The 19749-nt window shown below is 35.3% G+C and overlaps 2 protein-coding genes across 5 annotated transcripts in view; one reads left to right on the top strand and one right to left on the bottom strand.

Annotated features, from left to right (window-relative positions):
* The window catches only part of LOC111052333 (zwei Ig domain protein zig-8), a 740160-nt gene that overhangs the window by 554730 nt on the left and 165681 nt on the right, over nt 1-19749 (bottom strand). The window lies entirely within an intron of this gene.
* Nucleotides 1-19749, top strand: part of LOC111057328 (location of vulva defective 1) — an 82419-nt gene that overhangs the window by 7944 nt on the left and 54726 nt on the right. For all 4 annotated transcript variants that reach the window (XM_039435798.1, XM_039435795.1, XM_039435797.1 and 1 more), the window contains exon 2: nt 2005-2034. In XM_039435798.1, coding sequence (XP_039291732.1) covers nt 2005-2034 — 30 coding nt within the window. The remainder of the gene's footprint in view (nt 1-2004; nt 2035-19749) is intronic.

The raw sequence follows: 19749 nt of genomic DNA, 5'->3' as shown, positions 1-19749 counted from the left end.
CAGTAACCCGTGCACCGCAAGTGTCCAACTAAAAACTTGACCCACTGAAATCTTGAAGAATTAGAAGTAGGCCTATAACCATCCTAGGTAAATTAAGAATCTATATGCGAAATTTCAAGTTAATCAGTCCAGTAGTTGAGACGTGATGATGCGTCATTCGTGAATTCTCTATCCATACGTGTGTATAAGCCAGTTCTTTCCTTGATAATAATTATATTATTATAGTTGGATTAATCATAATTAACGTCTTAATTCTCGATTCCTGATTTTTGATTCTTGATTCATGATTCATGATTCTTGATTATTGATTATTGATTATTGATTCTTGATTCTTGATTCTTGATTCTTAATTCTTGATTCTTGATTCTTGATTCTTGATTCTTGATTCTTGATTCTTGATTCTTGATTCTTGATTCTTGATTCTTGATTCTTGATTCTTGATTCTTGATTCTTGATTCTTGATTCTTGATTCTTGATTCTTGATTCTTGATTCTTGATTCTTGATTCTTGATTCTTGATTCTTGATTCTTGATTCTTGATTCTTGATTCTTGATTCTTGATTCTTGATTCTTGATTCTTGATCTGATTCTTGATTCTTGATCTTGATTCTTGATTCTTGATTCTTGATTCTTGATTCTTGATTCTTGATTCTTGATTCTTGATTCTTGATTCTTGATTTGATTCTTGATTCTGATTCTTGATTCTTGATTCTTGATTCTTGATTCTTGATTCTTGATTCTTGATTCTGATTCTTGATTCTTGATTCTTGATTCTTGATTCTTGATTCTTGATTCTTGATTCTTGATTCTTGATTCTTGATTCTTGATTCTTGATTCTTGATTCTTGATTCTTGATTCTTGAATCTTGATTCTTGATTCTTGAATCACTCCTTGCTGGGTGCTGAGAAAGTAAATGCTCATGAGAATCTTCTAAATAGCTCAATTCAATTTTCTATAGAAATTAGTCTATAGGGCTTTGTATTATACCGATGATGTTCTACCGTTATGTTATAACGGTTGTATGATACCCATGCATGAATCTGACTCCATCAATTGCTCCAAAAATGAACAAAATTCGTCATCATTCATGGGTTTTAATCTATGAGAATTATCAGATCAGTTCAACCTCAACCAATAGATCAAAGTTCTTGGATCAATAATATAATTTTTATTATCGAGAGCAAAATAACATTATAATTCCCTCTTATGAAAAGTAATCAACTTGACATAAATTAACAGATAGTGAACATGATATTTCATATCAGTTACTTTTCAAAAATGGGTTCTATAATGTTATTCCATGTATAAAAATAATTAGCCCTGATTTTACACAAATTAAAAAAAAATTATCCAGAGATTTCAACTACTCGATAAAGTTGGGGATCCTTGTCTATAAAAGAATCCGGTCAAATTACTATCAAAATGCAGTCACTATAATAATTATTTGTGTTATGTTTGCATGTTTCAATTTGAAGCGTGTGACTCACTTTTTTAAGGATCGCATAATATTTCAATGGATAGATTTCAGAAATCCACTTTGAGATTGAATTTGTATATGCTACAGAATGAGTGCTTCTTAAACTCTATAAACCTGTTACACACACATCGATTTCTGTTCATATTGTATTTTGCCGTCTCAGATTTAATAGAAATTGACAAACATCATCTATTCAATCATAACCACCTCTAATACACGGCCGCAGCCTACGATGTTTCAACGTTACAGTGTAGGCCTACAATCTTATACATGATTAGTGAAAAAGATTTCAAAAAATACCAGCTGATCTTTTTCACCAATCATGTATTGGATTCTAGGCCTACACTGCGACGTTGCAATATCGTAGGCCGCGGCCTTGTATTAGAGGTGGCTATGGTTCAATCTAATGAAATTCATGAGGACGGAATAAAATCCTACGAACAAAAATTGATGTGTGTGTAGCTAGCCTTATATGCAATGGTGAATGAAACTATCATTATGAAAATAAACAAGCTTTTCCTTTTCCAGGTACAACATGTCTGGGGGAAGGCCATACCGGTTTGTATTATTGCTACTACTTTCGTAGTAACTTGTTCTTCATGATTCAGATAATCTTCACTAGAATAAATGTCTATCACTTATATTATTTGTGTGTGATAGATTACATTATAATTTTTTTGGAAAATATTTGTCGATAATATTAAATTGGAATGAAATTATTTCATTTTAAAGCGAATTTTATCGAAAAACTTTATTGGAAGTTGATGTAATTTAAAATTCAGTTTGTCAGAAAAATGTATTCTCTGTTTATGAAATTGAGTAATTTTTAACAGAGGAGCCTTGAAAACTTCTATGACCGGTTTCCGAGATCGGGATTTAGCTAAGTTCTAGACTTTAAACAGCTGGAGTAGGAAAACTCTCTTTCCGAAACGGGGCGTAGTCGTAGTCATTGTCAAAGTCACGTTTGAATTCAATTTCAAAAAACTAGAAAATTAGACACAATAAAGAGAGAATAGTGTAAAGTTACAGCTATTTTGAATTATTAATAAATGTTTAATTTCATCAAGGGAGAACGTTTCCAATTATAGAAATGAGAAAATAAAAACTGCTATTACTGTTATAAAGACTGCGGCTACGCCCCGTTTTAGAAAGTCAATTTTCTGACTCCAGCTGTTTAAGTCTAGGACATAGCTAAATCCTGAGCTCGGAAACCGGCCCTTAAATAACTCTCAACAGTTCATGGAATTTGAGGCTTGATATTTTCATTTCGAGAAAAAAAAATTGCCATTGAGATCAGTCATTTCTAACAGAGAAACCTTGAAAACTTTCAAATAATTCTCAACAGTTCATTGAGTTTGAGGCTAGCTACACACACATCGATTTTTGTTCGTACAATTTTCTTCCATCTTATAAGTTCTATGAGATTGAACTGATGATGTCAAACAGATTATGTTTGTCAAGCTTCTTTTGATTTGCTAGAATTCATGAGGACGGCAAAATATGGTACGATTTGAATATTATGTGTGTGTAGAGCCCCACACAAACACATCGATTTTTGTTCGTACGATATTTTGCCTTTTGTCATAATGAATTCTATCTAATTAAACGGAACTTGACAAACAGCATCTGTTTGAAATCATCCGTTGAATCTCATAGAATTCATAAGGACCGCAACATATTGTAAGAAAAAAATCGATGTGGTGTAGCTAGCCATAGAGTCGACAATTTTGGCAGTGTAGTTCATTCATTAATTCATTCAATCGTATGGACCGACGCCATCATCAGCCTTGATTTTTCTCTCCGGGAATAAAATAGTAATCAGGCCTCATGCCCAGTTGCAGAGTCGTCAAATAAAGTTAAAATTAGACATTTAACTTATTTATGAAGCCATAACTCCACTTTTCGTTGCACAGATGTCAAAGTAAACTATAGCTCCCATAAAACTAATAACGCCCAATTAGACACATGATTTCGTTGCACAGTTAGTTATCAGAAGAGCTTATTCATGTCTCCAATCACTGAAAATGGTCAGTTTAGTTATGGGCCCGAAGTCGTGCTGTTGAATCCAATATCTACTCCCGCCAAATGCATTCTAGAAGTAGTTATGATAGCTCTTTATGAAAGATGTTCACGAAAAACCATCTGTATAAGTAAATCTATTATTTTCTTCTCTCCCTATGTTTTTCAAGTTGTTTATAACCTCCAAATCGCCAAATTAATATGGTGAGAAATCTCGCCAAAAGCCAAAATTAGCCATATTGTTTATCAATTTTTTGTGAGGTCTTTTAGGTCTGTTCACAGTGATGTCGATCGAAACTTTGCCCGATGCCAAGACATTGGTTGGATAGAAGCATGTACGGAAAAAAGTGAATAGAGCTGCAGTGTGAGCTGCAGTATGATGCTAATTCGAGATATAGCTAAATGGGCTTCCGCAAACGACTGTGCAACGACCAACCATTTATGTGGGTGATTTTAAACTATGTCTCACATAGCTATCTTTGATTTTGTGTAATGACTCTGCAACCGGACATTAGACCCTCGTCTCCAAAACATATAATATCAGTTTCAAACCTAGCCGTGATCTGACAGTTATCAGGTAGTGTAGTAATAAATATTCAAATTTGAATACAATATCGGGGCACCGAGCTTCGCTCGGTAATTTTATACATCGACTAGCCGTCAGGCTCGCTTCGCTCACCATATCCGTCTAGCCAGGGGGCTCCGCCCCCTGGACCTCCGACTGGATCGTCTAAGGATGAGATCAGCAGGCTCGCTTCGCTCGCCTGCATTTTTCATTTGAGCATTTTTATCATGTTGGGACGATCCAGTCGGGGGTCCAGACTAAACGTCTGGCTAAACGGATATGGCGAGCGAAGCGAGTAGCTCTTATTGAATTAGCAGTGCCCAATCAATTTTTCCGCGATAAATGTATTTAAATCTTCAACTTGGTGCCAACCTAACAAAGTCAACTCAACTTAATGCCAACCTGACAAAATTATTAATTTAGTTACCAGTTAACAACTGTTTCGAAGAGGTACTCTCTCTAGATTAGGCTATAGTTATATATTAACATATGGTATGGACATTTTTCAATTATAATTAAGAGAATAAGAAGAATATACATGCTAGAAGACGAACTTTAAACCCTTAAAAACAACCCTTAGAGCTAAAATATTGCCAAATGATTCCTTAGTGCGCCTCTAAAGGGCCAACTGAAGATACCTACTAAATGTGAACGTTTTTGGTCCGGTAGATTTTTAGTTCTGCGAGTGAGTGAGTGAGTGAGTCAGTCAGTCAGTCAGTCAGTCAGTGAGTCAGTGCCATTTCGCTTATATATATATATATATATATATATATATATATATATATATATATATATAGATAGATAAACAGAACACAATTCTCTAAAATGATCGTGTTCATATTTTACAGCTGGCTATACGTCAGCTTACGAATCTCGGGGATCCGATATTTTGATTTTCCACAGAATCACTCGCTCACTTTTTACTATCCACAGACGACAAAAGTCTCAGCTGTTTCAGCCAAGGATGAATTATCCTTTCAATGTTGTTCAGCGAGTTTCCCCAATGATGAGACCTAGTGCAATCGAATTTCTATATCATGAACATTTTATGTTCCAAATTTCGTGAACATCGTTAGAGCCGTTTTCGAGATCCGTTGATCATAAATAACCAGATGTAAGTATATAGAAATACAGAAATTGCTCGCTTAATATAATAGGATGATGATGATGATTCACTCTATATACTTTGCATTTGGTATTGAGCAGGAATTTGAGCTATCAAACCAGGAAGAACTCTCTTTTTGAAAGTAGAAAAAGGGGCTTGAAACATCAGTTATTTTTCAAATCAATTATTCATCCAGTAGTTATGAACAGAGCTCAACATAATGATTCGAATCATCGCAAGGAAAAATTCAAATTCAAATTATTCAGCTCAGACATAAAATTTATTTACAATAATTAGTACACAGGAGAAGAAAAAACCCTCAGTAGCAAAGTAAGAATATTCTTCACCGTCATCTTGAACTTTCTGGTAGCAACGCGTCGCTCCTGCTAAATATGAACAGAATTTGCATTTTCTGCCTAATTGAAAATTACCGACACAGCCAAACTTTCTTACTAACTCTCTCATTATTCCTCCTCTTCTCACCCCCTCACCCATCAATCTTCTCTCTCACTCATCCATAGATGCTTGGAGCTCGAGCATTGCCTTTCCCCGGCCGGTGTGAGAGTTTTGAAGTAATTTGAATTTCTTCACTGGAGTAAAACATAACGATAGTGGAAGCAGCAAAATCTTACAGGTTTTCTTCCTCTTCATCGCTTTCCTTCCTAGTAGTTTGCAAATCTTCTTCTTCTGTTTTCTTCTTCTTCTTCTTCTTCTTCTTCTTCTTCTTCTCTCCATCCTGTTCTCCCTCATCAACTCCAACACCTTCTCTTCAACCTCCTTCTTTGGTCAAGTTCTCTAACAACACCTCCTCAACCTCCTCATCAGTAAACTGTACCTCCTTCCCACTTCAGCAACATACTCCTGCCACTCCTCCTCTCACCACTCTCTTTTTCCTCATCCTCTTTTTTGCACTCTCACTCCTTATCTTCCTCCTCACCTTCTCCTTCACTTTCTCCTCCACCTAAGCAGTCGCTAGGTCATGTCAGAATTCAGAGGTCAGAAATTGATCAGTTGCGACCTGAAAACTCCGACACCCAGGCACCTCCGTAAACGAAGCCGTAGTGCATTCGTGTGACGTCAGCACAGGTAGGGCTCCTACACCAATAAAAACACTAGCTGATATAGATCAGCTGAAACTTATATTATTTTATTTTTACAATATGAATTCTTTGATTTCAGCTGATCTATATCAGCTAGTGTTTTCATTGGTGTAGAAGCCCTACCTGTACTGACGTCACATAAATGCACTACGTCTTAGTTCACGGTGGTAGTGGTGTACTACACTTACTATTATAGTCCAGTCATTGGTGGGATTGTATTTTATACTGTAGTTCTGAATTTCCAATATATTGTTTGGATACATAAGAGAAGTCTCGAACCAAGTTTTTCATGCAAATTTTCTTGTGCTAGATACAGGTTGGCGCAAAAAGAGATCGTAACTGAACCAACAAAAACGTTAATCGCGCATGCGCTACTTTCGGTTCGTTTCGTTTTCGGCAAATTCCGATAAGTTTGGAACGGTGATTCGGTTCAAATTCGATACCGGATAGAAAACGCATAGAACCGAACGCTCACTTGACACTAATAAATTCTATCAGGTTCAAATTCGTTTCTAGAGAAGGGCTACTTTCACACACACTCGGTTCGGTTCGTTTCGTTTCTGGCAAATTCCGATAAGTGTGAAACGATTATTCGGTTTGAATTCGGTTCCGAATAGCAGCCGCATAGCACCGAGCGCTCTCTCGACACGAATAGGTTTTATCATATTCAAATTCGTTGCTAGGAAACCGGAAATAAAAACAAAGTCTTTTACACACACTCGCATTCTTGTTCTTATTTCATCCTGATATCGTGATTATCTGTTTGAAAATCTCCCATGTCAAAATCATGTGATCAATTAATTTCTGTTGTTCACTAGAGCATTTTTTCCAATGTATAGTTTGCAAAAGAAAAATATGAAGATAAATTAAAACTCGGGGTGATTTTTTATTTTTCCATGAAAATTACATGATTTCATTAATCGAAACAAATTTTCAATTCAAAAAAATAATCACACTAAACGTCCAAAATTAAAATGAACAAAAATAAACTATTCAAATAGTTCACAATTTCTAATTAACTTGAAAATTTTGTTGTTCAAGGAATCACATCTTACTATTTGATCATTAGCCTTTGTATTTTATTACCAGCATGAATATTGTGAAAAACCAAACACAGCTGTTTTTTGAGAAGAAAATACTTTATTAGAACCGTACTTTATTAAAACCTGATGTGTATGAAAGCCTCATTCGTTCTCGACAACGAACCGAACGGAACTGAATGGAACCGAATGTTTGTGAAGCGCTCTGTTCGCGTTCTTGGTCTACCTGCGATCATCTTACGATCTGCTCGTGTAACGTTCAATTGCGGAGCAGAGCGTGAGTATGTACACCTTTAGAGTCTTGGTCATTGACACCAGACCTGAGCCAGCCAGGTCACTCGATACTATTATTATTTTTACATTCTGTAATTATTTTTTCACTAGAAAATACTGACAGTTAAACTGAAGGTGATAACAAATCTGTGAACAACTCAACTACTTATCACTAGAATAATAACTTATCAGTAACATACATAATGAGTATGGGAACCCTTGATCAAGTTCGGAACGGTTGTAGATATAATACTGTAACTTTCAGGATAAGTTATTGGTCAAATACTCTACCTTTAATATTCAATTCAAGTTACAGCTGTGATAAGTTCTAAATAGTGTGTTTGTCTTTTCGGTCTCAAAATTTTATAGTTTTTTAAAGTTTGGGATTTTCTAATTAATTGTGATTGATTTAATTCAATTTTGAAGTATTTTCAATTCAAGAATGATTTTTGTGTGTTTTGAATTGTAAATTGAGTGTGTAATAGGAGAATTTTAAGTGACACATAACCTAGCTAAATTTGGATTGTTGTATAAATTAGAATTGGAACCGTTTTGGGCTTATAAGCCTGTGGTACTTTTCTGTGAGTTGTGTAATTCTGAATTATTAGATAAATAATAAATAATAATAATAATACTTTTTGACATACAACTGAATTTCAACCCCTCATAAGGGGGTGTCTTGAGGGGGGGTAACTCGAATATTTTTAATGTAAACACCCATTGTGTGGTAAATTATTTTGAAAGCCTTTTCAAAACGAGTAAGATGACATCAATGAAAATGTTCTATGATACTTTAATGCAAAATGGCGGCTGATTGAAGTTTTAGTTTTTGAAGGAATAATTGACAAAGTTCAATCAGCCGCCATTTTGGATAAAAGTATCATGAAAATTTTTAATTTATGTCATCTTTCTCGTTCTGAAGAGGCCTTTGAAATAATTTACCACACAATGGGTGTTTACATTAAAAATATGTGAGTTACCCCCCCCCCCACCCAAGACGCCCCCTTATGAGGGATTGAAATTCAGTTGTACGTCAAAAGGTAGATTGACCAGTAACTTATCCTGAAAGTTACAGTATTATATCTACAACAGTCTCCAACTTATTGAAGGATTTCCATACATATATGACTCACTCTGTATGGTGAATATTGACATTGTGTTGATTGTATTAATAATTTAATACTTCAATAAATCAATTATTGATGAAAATAATCAAATTATTACCTCTTATAATATTATTGCTGACTAACAGGTAACCCGTGCTCCGAGAAGGTCTAATTTTGTAAACTTGACAAACTGAAAACTTGAACCACTAGAATCTAGAAGGATTTTGAATAGACCTATAAATTATCCTTGATAATTTAAAAATCTATTTGCAAAATTTCAATTTGATCAGTATAGTAATTGAGACGTGATAATTTCCTCATTCTGTACGTGTAAGAGTCAATTTTCCCCTTCATTATTATCATAGACTGGCAGGTAACCCGTGCTTCACAAGGGTCCATTTCATAACTTGACAAACTGAAAACTCGACGTAATGAAATCTTCTAGAATTGAAAATAGGACCATAACCATTCTCGGTTTATCAAGAATGATTATATGCAGAAATCAAAGTTAATCAGTCCAGTAGTTGAGACGTGACGATCTCTCATTCGTAAATTTCCTATCTTGTACGTGTATGAACCAATCTTCTCTTTTGTTATATTATAGACCAGGGCTCTCCAACCTACGGCCCGCGGGCCACATTGCAACAGATTTTTTAAAATAGATATTTATACACATTTTTGACAACAACTGTGAGTTCATAACTCTTCTCTTACTAGCCACTCCATTTCTTATTAAATGTAAAATTAGCTGTAAACAAGTAGCGATCAACCATTGCGAGATATTAGCAAATGGTCTGCACGGATTGTACATGTCCCTGTTTGAACGCTACAAAGAAGGTAACCTACTTCCATTTTACAGTTCTCTCCCAGAAAAAGACTCAACAAATATAAAAAAACCATGCTCGAGCTATGTGTTTTCTTTTTGGATCTACCTACAAGTGTGAGCAGACATTTTCAAAAATGAAGTTTGTTAAATCCAAATACTTCCTTGTCAGATGAACATTTGAAATCAATTTTAATGATCGGAACCACAAAGTTTGATCCTAAATGGGCGGACAATTCAAGTTGAAAACAAATTCTCACTAAAAATGAGTATTCTCTTCTAGCATTGTAACTTTTTATAAATTCATGCATTGTCAAGTTTTCTTTTGAGCTTTTTACACTCAATAAATTGGACTATCTATTAAAATGAAATTAATTGGTTCGTTTCTTCCTACTTAAACATTACTCAAAACCCCTCATAATATATAATAATTGTACACCCCCCAAATACCCCGTCGTGTCCCCACAAGTCAAATTCCACGTACATCCTTGTTATTGGCCCTCTTAGCCTCCAAAGAATTAACAATGAGGCCCTTGGATAGAAAAGGTTGGAGACCCTTGTTATAGACTAGTAGGTAACACAAGCTACGCAAGGGTCTATTTTCTAACTCGACAAACTAAAAACTTGACCGACTGGTATCTTGAAGAGTTGAAAATAGGCCTATAACTATCCTCGGTTGATCAAGAAACTATAATTATGCCAAATTTCAAGTTAATCAGTCCAGTAGTTCAGACGTGATGATGCCTCTAACATAATGTTCCTATCCCGAACGTGTACAAGTCACATCTTTCCTTGATTGAGCTAGCGAAGTAAGGTCTAAGATTCAAGTCGACGGTTTGGCATTTCTTTGTTTGAATGTTCAAATGTTTATATGTTGCGCATCTACGGCGAAACGCGGTAATAGATTCTCATGAAATTTGACAGGTAAGTTCCTCTTTCAATTGCGCGTCGAAGTATATACAAGGTACTTGAAATTTTGCATTTTCAAGGATAATATAAAAGGAAGAAGGAGCCTCCTTCATACGCCAATATTGGAGTTTAAATCAGACTATAATATTATTCATCATAAATCAGCTGACAAGTGATTACACAGATGTGTGGAGAAGCCAGTCTATTGCTGTATTTCCATAAGGTCTATAGTTTCAATCAGGTACTTGTGGATGAGAATACTGCGTGAGGTCTACTGTTCACAGAACTACTAGTAGTCCACTAGACAGCTGATTTATGATGAATAATTATTCTTGAGTCTGATTTTCACGGTAATATTGACGTTTAAAGGAGACCCATTTACCTTTTGTATTATGCTTAAAATGCAAAATTTCAAAAAACCGTATGTATGCGTCGACACGAAATTCAAAAATCTGGTGTGGCGCACTCACACAACTTTCCTTGCCGTTATGAAAGGAAATCACCTAACACTAGTGTTCACGCGCATCTCAAGTCTACTAATCAAAGATCTGAGCCAGCTGGTGAAAGGACAATAACGCTGGAGACACACGAGGTCTGCTATCTCTTCACAGTGAGTGATGCAATAGAATCAACAGTTTGCAATTGAATAATCACATTATCTCAAATTTCAAGCTTATTTTCAATTTAAGGTGGTCTACTGTTCACAGAACTACTAGTTATAGTATAGATAAGAGTTACAATGTCCATTATTATTCTCATTGCTCTCCAGAAATGTAATCGAAATACTTGACTCAGAGGGGTGGAGTCGAACTTTGTGAATAAACTAGAATAATACACTGCAATTATCTAGAGAACATATCTCTCAAGAAATTTAGCTAACAATCCGTCTCAAATAACCCTCAAACTTCATTTTGCTGTGGTATTTCGGCGACTAACAAGGGTGAGCTCGGAAGCTGTAATTGGAAATTCCATAATGGAAAAGTGAGGAGTATGATAGTGGAGTGTAGAGAGGGAGATAGAGATTGTGATGGAGAGTGAGTGGAAGAGAGAAAGAATGAAGTGATTACCTTGGAAAGAGGGATAGTGGAATTGAAGAGATTGATTGAGTACTTTATTTATGTAGAATACAATATATACTGGCTCTTCCACTTATATACAATAGCTTACAATACAGCAAAATTATAGATGAATTCACATAATATAGACTAAGAAAATGATCTTTGAACTGCATTATGATATGGAAAAAGCAATTGGTAATAGCTGTAGATGATATTGTTATGCATCTACATAAATTAGCATAACAATTATATATATATCTATTACCAATTGCTTTTTTCATATTATATGCAGTTCAAAAATCATTTTCTTAATCTATATTATTCAAATTCATCTATAATTTTGCTGTATTGTAAGCTATTGTAAATAAGTGTAAAAGCTTGTATATAAGAAAGATTGATTGATCACTTTATTTATGTAGATTACAATATATACTGGCTTATACACATATACAATACAGCTTAAAATACAGCAAAATTATAGATGAATTTACATAATATAGATTAAGGAAATGATTTTTGAACTGCATATGATATGAAAAAAGCAATTGGTAATAGCTATAGATGATATTGTTATGCATCTACATAAATTAGCATAACAATTATATCTATAGCTATTACCAATTGCTTTTTTCATATTATATGCAGTTCAAAAATCATTTTTTAATCTATATTATTCAAATTCATCTATAATTTTGCTGTATTGTAAGCTATTGTAAATAAGTGTAAAAGCTTGTATATAAGAGAGATTGATTGATTGAGTACTTTATTTATGTAGATTACAATATATACTGGCTTATACACATATACAATACAGCAAAATTATAGATGAATTTACATAATATAGATTAAGGAAATGATTTTTGAACTGCATATGATATGAAAAAAGCAATTGGTAATAGCTATAGATGATATTGTTATGCATCTACATAAATTGGCATAACAATTATATATATAGCTATTACCAATTGCTTTTTTCGTATTATATGCAGTTCAAAAATCATTTTCTTAGTCTATATTATTTGAATTCATCTATGATTTCGCTGTATTGTAAGCTATTGTATATAAGTGTAAAAGCTTGTGTATAAGAGAGATAGATTGATTGAGTACTTTATTTATGTAGATTACAATACAGCATACAATACAGATTATACAATAGCTTACAATACAGCAAAATTGTAGATGAATCTACAAAATATGAACTAAGAAAATAATTATTGAGCTGTATATGATATGAAAAAAAGCAATTTGTAATAACTATAAATAAACTAGATAATATTGTTATGCATCTACATAAATTGGCGGAGCTTTGGACATATCATTGTCCAATCCTTGGGAAGAATATTCGAAGTATCCTTCCCACTAACTTTCTACCGAAAAAGAGAGTGTAGATGGATGAGAGAACAACTATTATTATTCAGGTGAAACTTCAGAATACTAACAGCTTCACTTCACAATGTAATTCTCTAAATTATTTTGAAAGTTTGCTGAATGAGAACTGAACAGCAATGAATAATATTAAATAAAAATACTAAGAAATTGTCAAAGACTACAGATTTATTGATACTTAGAAAACCTCGTTTCGCTTTTTACACCATTGTCAATCTCTGATAAACTAAAACTAAATAGAAGCAGAGAAAGTTCGAGAGACAATACTATGTTATTTTAGTTATTAATTGCATGCGTTATTGCACGCAATCAATAGTTCATTTAACAGTGCATAAAAATTGCATCAATGAGGCATGCAATTAAAAGTCTACACAGCAGCTGATTTTTTATCAAGTTACATTAAGATATTGAATTGCATGCGTCACGGCATGCAATTTATAATCCACTCGAAAGCTGATTTATGATGAATAATTCTATAGTATGATTTTTACTCTAATATTGGCGTATAAAGGGGGCTCCTTTTTCCTTTTATATTATCCTTCAAATGCGAAATTTCCAAAAACCTCGTATATACGTCGACGCGCAATTTCAAAAGGAACATAGCTGTCAAATTTCATGGAAATCTATCACCGCTTTTCGCCATAAATTTGCAACATATAAACATAAAGAGAAATGCCAAAACGTGTACTTGATTCTCAGACCTCACTTCGCTCGGTCAATGAATCTGTATAGTTTCTATCGAACCAATACTACTATGTTCTCGAGGATAGAGTACTGTATCACTGTATAGCAACATGGAAATAGCTTTATGAAATGTGGCATAATATTTATTGTGCAAACCCCTCTTCATAAACTCTCATTGAATTGGATCTCTTGGAAAAAAATACTCCGAGTCCTTCGTGTGAAGGGGGAAAGGGAATCCATTATCTTCTTCCACTGCTGCATGCAACGTAATTATTATTAAGATGAGAGCAGAAAATATTCTTTTTCAGCGCAGACAAATTGCTCAAGATTATCAAAAAAATTAGGAACCCTCTGTCTTGATGACGGCTAATTGTTTTTAATGCCTTCTCATGCGCCCGCACAAGAACGAACGAATAATTCATCCCAGGAACAATTGAAGAGGAAGGGAATAAGAAATTATAGTTGAAGTTGAGAGGAAAGATGCAGGAATCAAATTGATGCTCCTAATTTTGTGCTTTGACTTTCCGTAGTCATAATATCTTCTGAGAATAATTATTACCCCCAGTCGCACCTACGTCTATTAACGTTTAATCACGAAAATGCTAAACATTAATCGAGATTAGCCCTAACCGATGCATTTTGGTTGCATCAAACAGAAATTTCAAGCTTTAACGCCGATTAAACTAACCGGCGTAAATAAATTTAATTCTTATTAGTTGGTACCATTTTAACAGCGATTAGCTGAAATGGAGAAAATTTGGTTGCACAAAGGTAAAAATCGAAAAATAACGCCGGTCAAACTAATTGACGTGAAAGATTTTTAACAGGCCATTCATGGGGAATTAAATCCAACTAACGCCGAGTAGGTACCTACTGATAGCTATCTTCCAATGACTTTTTGGTAAAAAAACTACAGAATTCAAAGTATGAGCTAAATTTATATTAATGAATTTAACCTGTTGAACCTGTGAAATATAGAATTGTATTTAGCTGATATTAGCTTTCAAAATTGGATTGTAATTTTTGAGGTTAGTTTTCGATCTGGTTCGTCTGCAGATAGCACTTGACACTGGTGACAGACAGAACATTTTTATGGCGCATGCGTAATGAATGGTAACCGCTTTAATAACATTTCCTCAATTTTGTGCCATTTGTTCAGAATAATAACATCTGTCGGTTAATTTACAGTGTTGCCGGTTTGTGAAACCATTAAAATCTTGATTTGTTAACCGGAAAACTTAATCGGGATTAAAAACTAACCGATCTTTGGGGAACAGAAATGAATCCGTTAAACTGACACTGATTTGTTAATCGGCGTTAATGTCCATATTTAACAGACGTAGCCTACGTGCAAATGGCCCTTAGTCTCTGACAGCTAGAAACTCATGAGTCGAATATTTGAGAACATAGGTTGGGAACTGTGAAGTCTACAGTAGATTTTACAATTAATTCGTTTCTCACTCTTCTTTTTAAGCATACTACATGGCAATAAAATCGCATCTACAAATCAGGAAACTGAACTTTATACGTTCAAGTTATTCAATTTCAATACTTTAATGATATTGTTGTATTATCCCTAGTATGACCTACCCGTAAGAGACTGCTATTAAAAAAGCCCTACAGATTTGAAAGCTACAAAAACATTTCTGTATTTGAATTTGAAAGGTAACAATAATTTCTGATACACTGATTTTTTCAATGAAACTTTAGAGAGCCCAACTAAGATTATCTTTATTAATCCAGTGTTTCATGTGAGAATGAAAATGATAGATAAATAAATAAATTATTTGAAGGAAATATTGACTATTGATTACTCGATTATTCAAATACAAATGAATGGTTGGTGTAGGAGCATCAGACACATATGTATATGCATAACGTATGTATTCGTAATTTGGACGCGTTTCCCCGGAGTGAACCGCGTTTCATTTCTTGGGAGAGTAGTTGAATCAGCAGATAGATAGATAGTAGTTGTCATGATATCTAGTCTCTTATTCTAGAGTCAAGCCTTCGTCTCTACTACAAGGTAACAGCTTGTGACCAGTTCCTCTATTTGACAGTTATGAGTCTCAAAATCACTTCCCTGCAGTAAAGCAACAAGCTCATTGAATAGCTGGTCTGATGAATAGCGTGGAGGCTTCTGGTTGATGACCCTCATGATCAGCTTCTGTACCCTGAGGAGCGGGTACAGGTACCCGGAGGAGCTTCCTGTGTAAGCAACAAGCTGACTGTAAAGTTTGGAGTGCCACAAGGAACAGTACTAGGACCAATTCTTTTTCTTCTTTACATAAACCCATTATGCAACATGGAAATTAATGGCTCAATCACCACCTTTGCAGATGATACTGTTCTACTGTTCTCTGAACCGACCTGGGTGATGACCTGGAGAGAAGCCGAGACTGGACTTCAGAGGGTGTCTCGCTGGTTGAGTGAAAATCTGCTAACATTGAACCACGAGGAAACCTTCTTTCTGACCTTTTCGGCGACTCAACATGGACAGCCAACAGGAGATGAGATAGTAATCAAGAATCAACGGAATAACACTTCATATACAGTTCGCAGGAAACAGTCACAGAAATACCTGGGAGTTACAATGGACTCTTTTCTGCGCTGGGATCATCATCTCAATGAATTATGCGGGAGACTGAGGAAGACTATCTGCAGATTCAGGATTCTGAGGACACTGGTCGACAAGGGATGTCTAAGAGTTATCTACTTCTCTCTAGCTCAGTCCCTCATGCTGTATGGGATTGTGGGATGGGGAGGTGCAAGCTTCTTGCACATCGAACCGCTCCTCAGGGTACAGAAGCTGATCATGAGGGTCATCAACCAGAAGCCTCCACGCTATTCATCAGACCAGCTATTCAATGAGTTTGACGTGATGGATCCAAGACAGCTTTACTCCAAGGAGATACTATGCAGAATACACAAGAACCCAACAACATTTCAAACCAGAAACCACAACCACAACACCAGATACAGGAATCTTCTCATCACTAGTGTTGCAAGGAAGGCACTATACCAGAGACATTTCAATCATTTAGCACCAAAATTATATAATCTACTTCCTGCAAACTTTAAACAGATTAATCATCCTAGAAAGTTCAAAACAATAGTACACAATTGGTTGATGAGCAAAGGAAGACAGAACATAGAAAACATTATTTCAAACAACAACTAACCACCCAATGACTTACTAAACACTAACTAATTAATAATACGCACAAAAAAAACAACAAAACCTACTCTAGAACATGGTACGCCATAGTGGAGTAGGTCAATTTCCACACAGAAAAAACTAAACAAGTAGAGGACACATTATAAGAATTTTTGTAACTAACTATTGTATGTAATATTGTAATTTATCCAATATTCTGTGAAAATTGATGTTGTAGTTTTAGTTTTTTTTTTGGGAAATAAACATTTATTTATTTATTTATTCATTTAAAGTACAGAAACGTTTCCAAACTTCCATTACGTTCTTCACGTCTTGAAACCTAAGGCTGTAAAGTGAATTTACAATCCGGGTCCTGTAGCTTTGCCTCTCAGCGGAGGGCCACTAGACTTCAATGCTACCCGTTCAAAAACATCCAATATTTTTGAAAACGTTTCTTTTCATAAGCAACACATCAGTTATTTATTTATACATTTATAGATACAATATCATTCTCAACTATGAATGATTGGGGAAGGAACAACAGGCTTAAAGCCCAAAACTGTTCCTTTCCCAAAATTAGATAGAAATTGTCAAAAAATAGGTTATGATCCACGATTTATGTCCAATAAAGATGCTCTTTTGTATCTTTTCAGAAGCAACCTGTTGCATCGGAAAAAATAATTCATTCGGATTTTTCGGTTACTCTTCAAAATTATATTTTTCTACAACTGCGCATAAAGAAAGAATTTACATACTCAATTCTCCTCGTAAAACCGCTTATTTCTGAGGAGAATCTACTTTTTCGCTCGCTAACCATCTGCGCATGCGCAGTAGATTTTCTTTACGCTCGCAAATCATTCGCGCATGCGCAGAAGAGTTTCTTCACGCTCGCTAATCAGCTGATGATAAGCAGCTCGCCAAAAGACAAACCACTCTCGGTCAGATCTTAACCTAAAAAAGTCGATAATTGCACCGGTTCTACAGCCATGATGAATATCAGTGTAGACGAATTATTATAAACTCCGTCAGATATAAGTGATTTAACAGGTTTGTGCTGTTGTAGAAAAAATGTTGTATGTAATTCGCGCGTAATGCTTCTTTATCGCTCTTGCAAAATTATCACGCTCCGCTTCGCGTCGCGTGATAACTGTTTTGCGCGAGCGATAAAGTCGCGCATAACACTCTTAATACATAAATAGCTATCTTTATATGTGAATATTTCTTATTTTAGATAATAGTTCTTCTATTTTTAGTTTTGAAGCATCTGAATTTGAAAATCAACTTTGTGAAAATAGTTGAGGACTGAAAATTCTGTGAATTGATGACTTAACCTTTTTTGGACTTTTCTTCTTACAGCTCAATCATTTGATTGGTTGGCAGCCTTCCATCTAAATCTGTCCATTGCTACTCTCTCCCATTGTATATGGTTTATAGCACCCAGATCCTTCGTCATTTGTCTTGAATACCGTAGCCGTGGTCTGCCACGATTTGTCCATCAACTGTACCTTCCAGAATACTTGACGTTAATGCGTCGTGTCTTATCAAGGTGCGTACAGATTTACGCGCCGCGAACATGAACAATTCACTTTCAATCAGCTGATGCCAAGCTTTTTATATCTGTATCTTACCGTTTCTGTAAAAGTACAGATATAGTCAGCTGAATGAAAGTGAATTGCTCATGTTCGCGGCGCGTATATTTGTACGCACCTCTATGTGTCCAATCCAAGAATGTCGTCTGTCCCTGAGAAAATTCAGAAGAGATCTCTTTTCCACCGCCCTCTGGAATACCTCCTCATTCGTAACTCTGTCAGTCCATTTTATTTTGAGCATACGCCTCCAACACCACACTTCAAAAGCATTTAGAGTCTTTTCCTCAGCCTTACCAATAGTCCACGTTTCAGACCCATAGAGAGCTTTACTCCAAATCCAACTCTTTATTAGTCTCTTTCTTATTTCCAACGTTAGACTATTTAATGAAAGAAGCTGCCTTTTACTGATAAACATACCCTCAGCTTCTCTGATTCGGCGCTTTATATCCAGTCTATCTTTTCCATCTTCTGATATAATGCTTCCAAGATATTTGAACATTTTGACTTGCTTCGGGGCGTCACTATGTGATATATAAATTTGGGAGAGGAGTAGCACAAGGTTACTTTATTTTTCCTCTCCCTATCATTCTGATAATGTAATTATTGTATAAATGAATGAATAACTAAACAAGGAGCTTCTTTAAGATACCTCATTTTATAACAACACAGCTGACATTAGTTCAATATGTTCTTTCCATTGTTGGTGATAAGTTCCAACTCTCTCATTCGTAAAGAATCTCTGTGTGTAGGAAGCTTCCTCCATCTAGGGATCGAGGTTCTCTGGAGTCTGATGTTTTTGCAAAGCCGTGAATATTACCCCGGGAACCATACCTTGCCTATATATGTTGTTTTGAAGTCACAGAGGCAAAGCTACGGAACGCGTACTGTATCTATTATCACCCACGCACAAAATTGGGGTGAATGAAAATAAAACCTCAGCATAATATTACACAGGAATAGTGATGAATGAACCAGACCAGCAGCACTCGTCTCCTAAACATTCCATCACATAACATTTCGAACAACACTGTTCAAACAATCACAATTAATTACACGCTCAACACTCACAACTCATCAATGTTGTCTGTTTGGAGTGGTCCCATTTCGGCTCAAATGGAGACCCCGCTGTCAAAACCCATTAACCTATGGTGTGCATCCAGTATCCAATCACCGATCAGCTTACATGTGTGAACAATAGGCCTACCGTTATTCCGTACTCACCGTGTTATTTGATGAGCGTTATTCGACAGTAACGTTATCTCTGATGTGCATTGTATTATTGACCGAGCGAAGTGAGGTCCAAGATTCAAGTTGACGGTTTTGCATTTTTCTTAATGTTTATATGTCGCGCATTTACGGCGAAACGCGATAATAGATTTTCATGAAATTTGACAGATATGTTTGTTCCTTTTTTAATTGCGCGTCGACGTATATACAAGGTTTTTGGAAATTTTGCATT

This window comes from Nilaparvata lugens, chromosome 9, assembly GCF_014356525.2.
Source record: "Nilaparvata lugens isolate BPH chromosome 9, ASM1435652v1, whole genome shotgun sequence".
Lineage (NCBI taxonomy): Eukaryota > Metazoa > Arthropoda > Insecta > Hemiptera > Delphacidae > Nilaparvata > Nilaparvata lugens.
The sequence above is the reverse complement of the archived record's forward strand: the minus strand, read 5'-3'. Positions and strand labels throughout refer to the sequence as shown.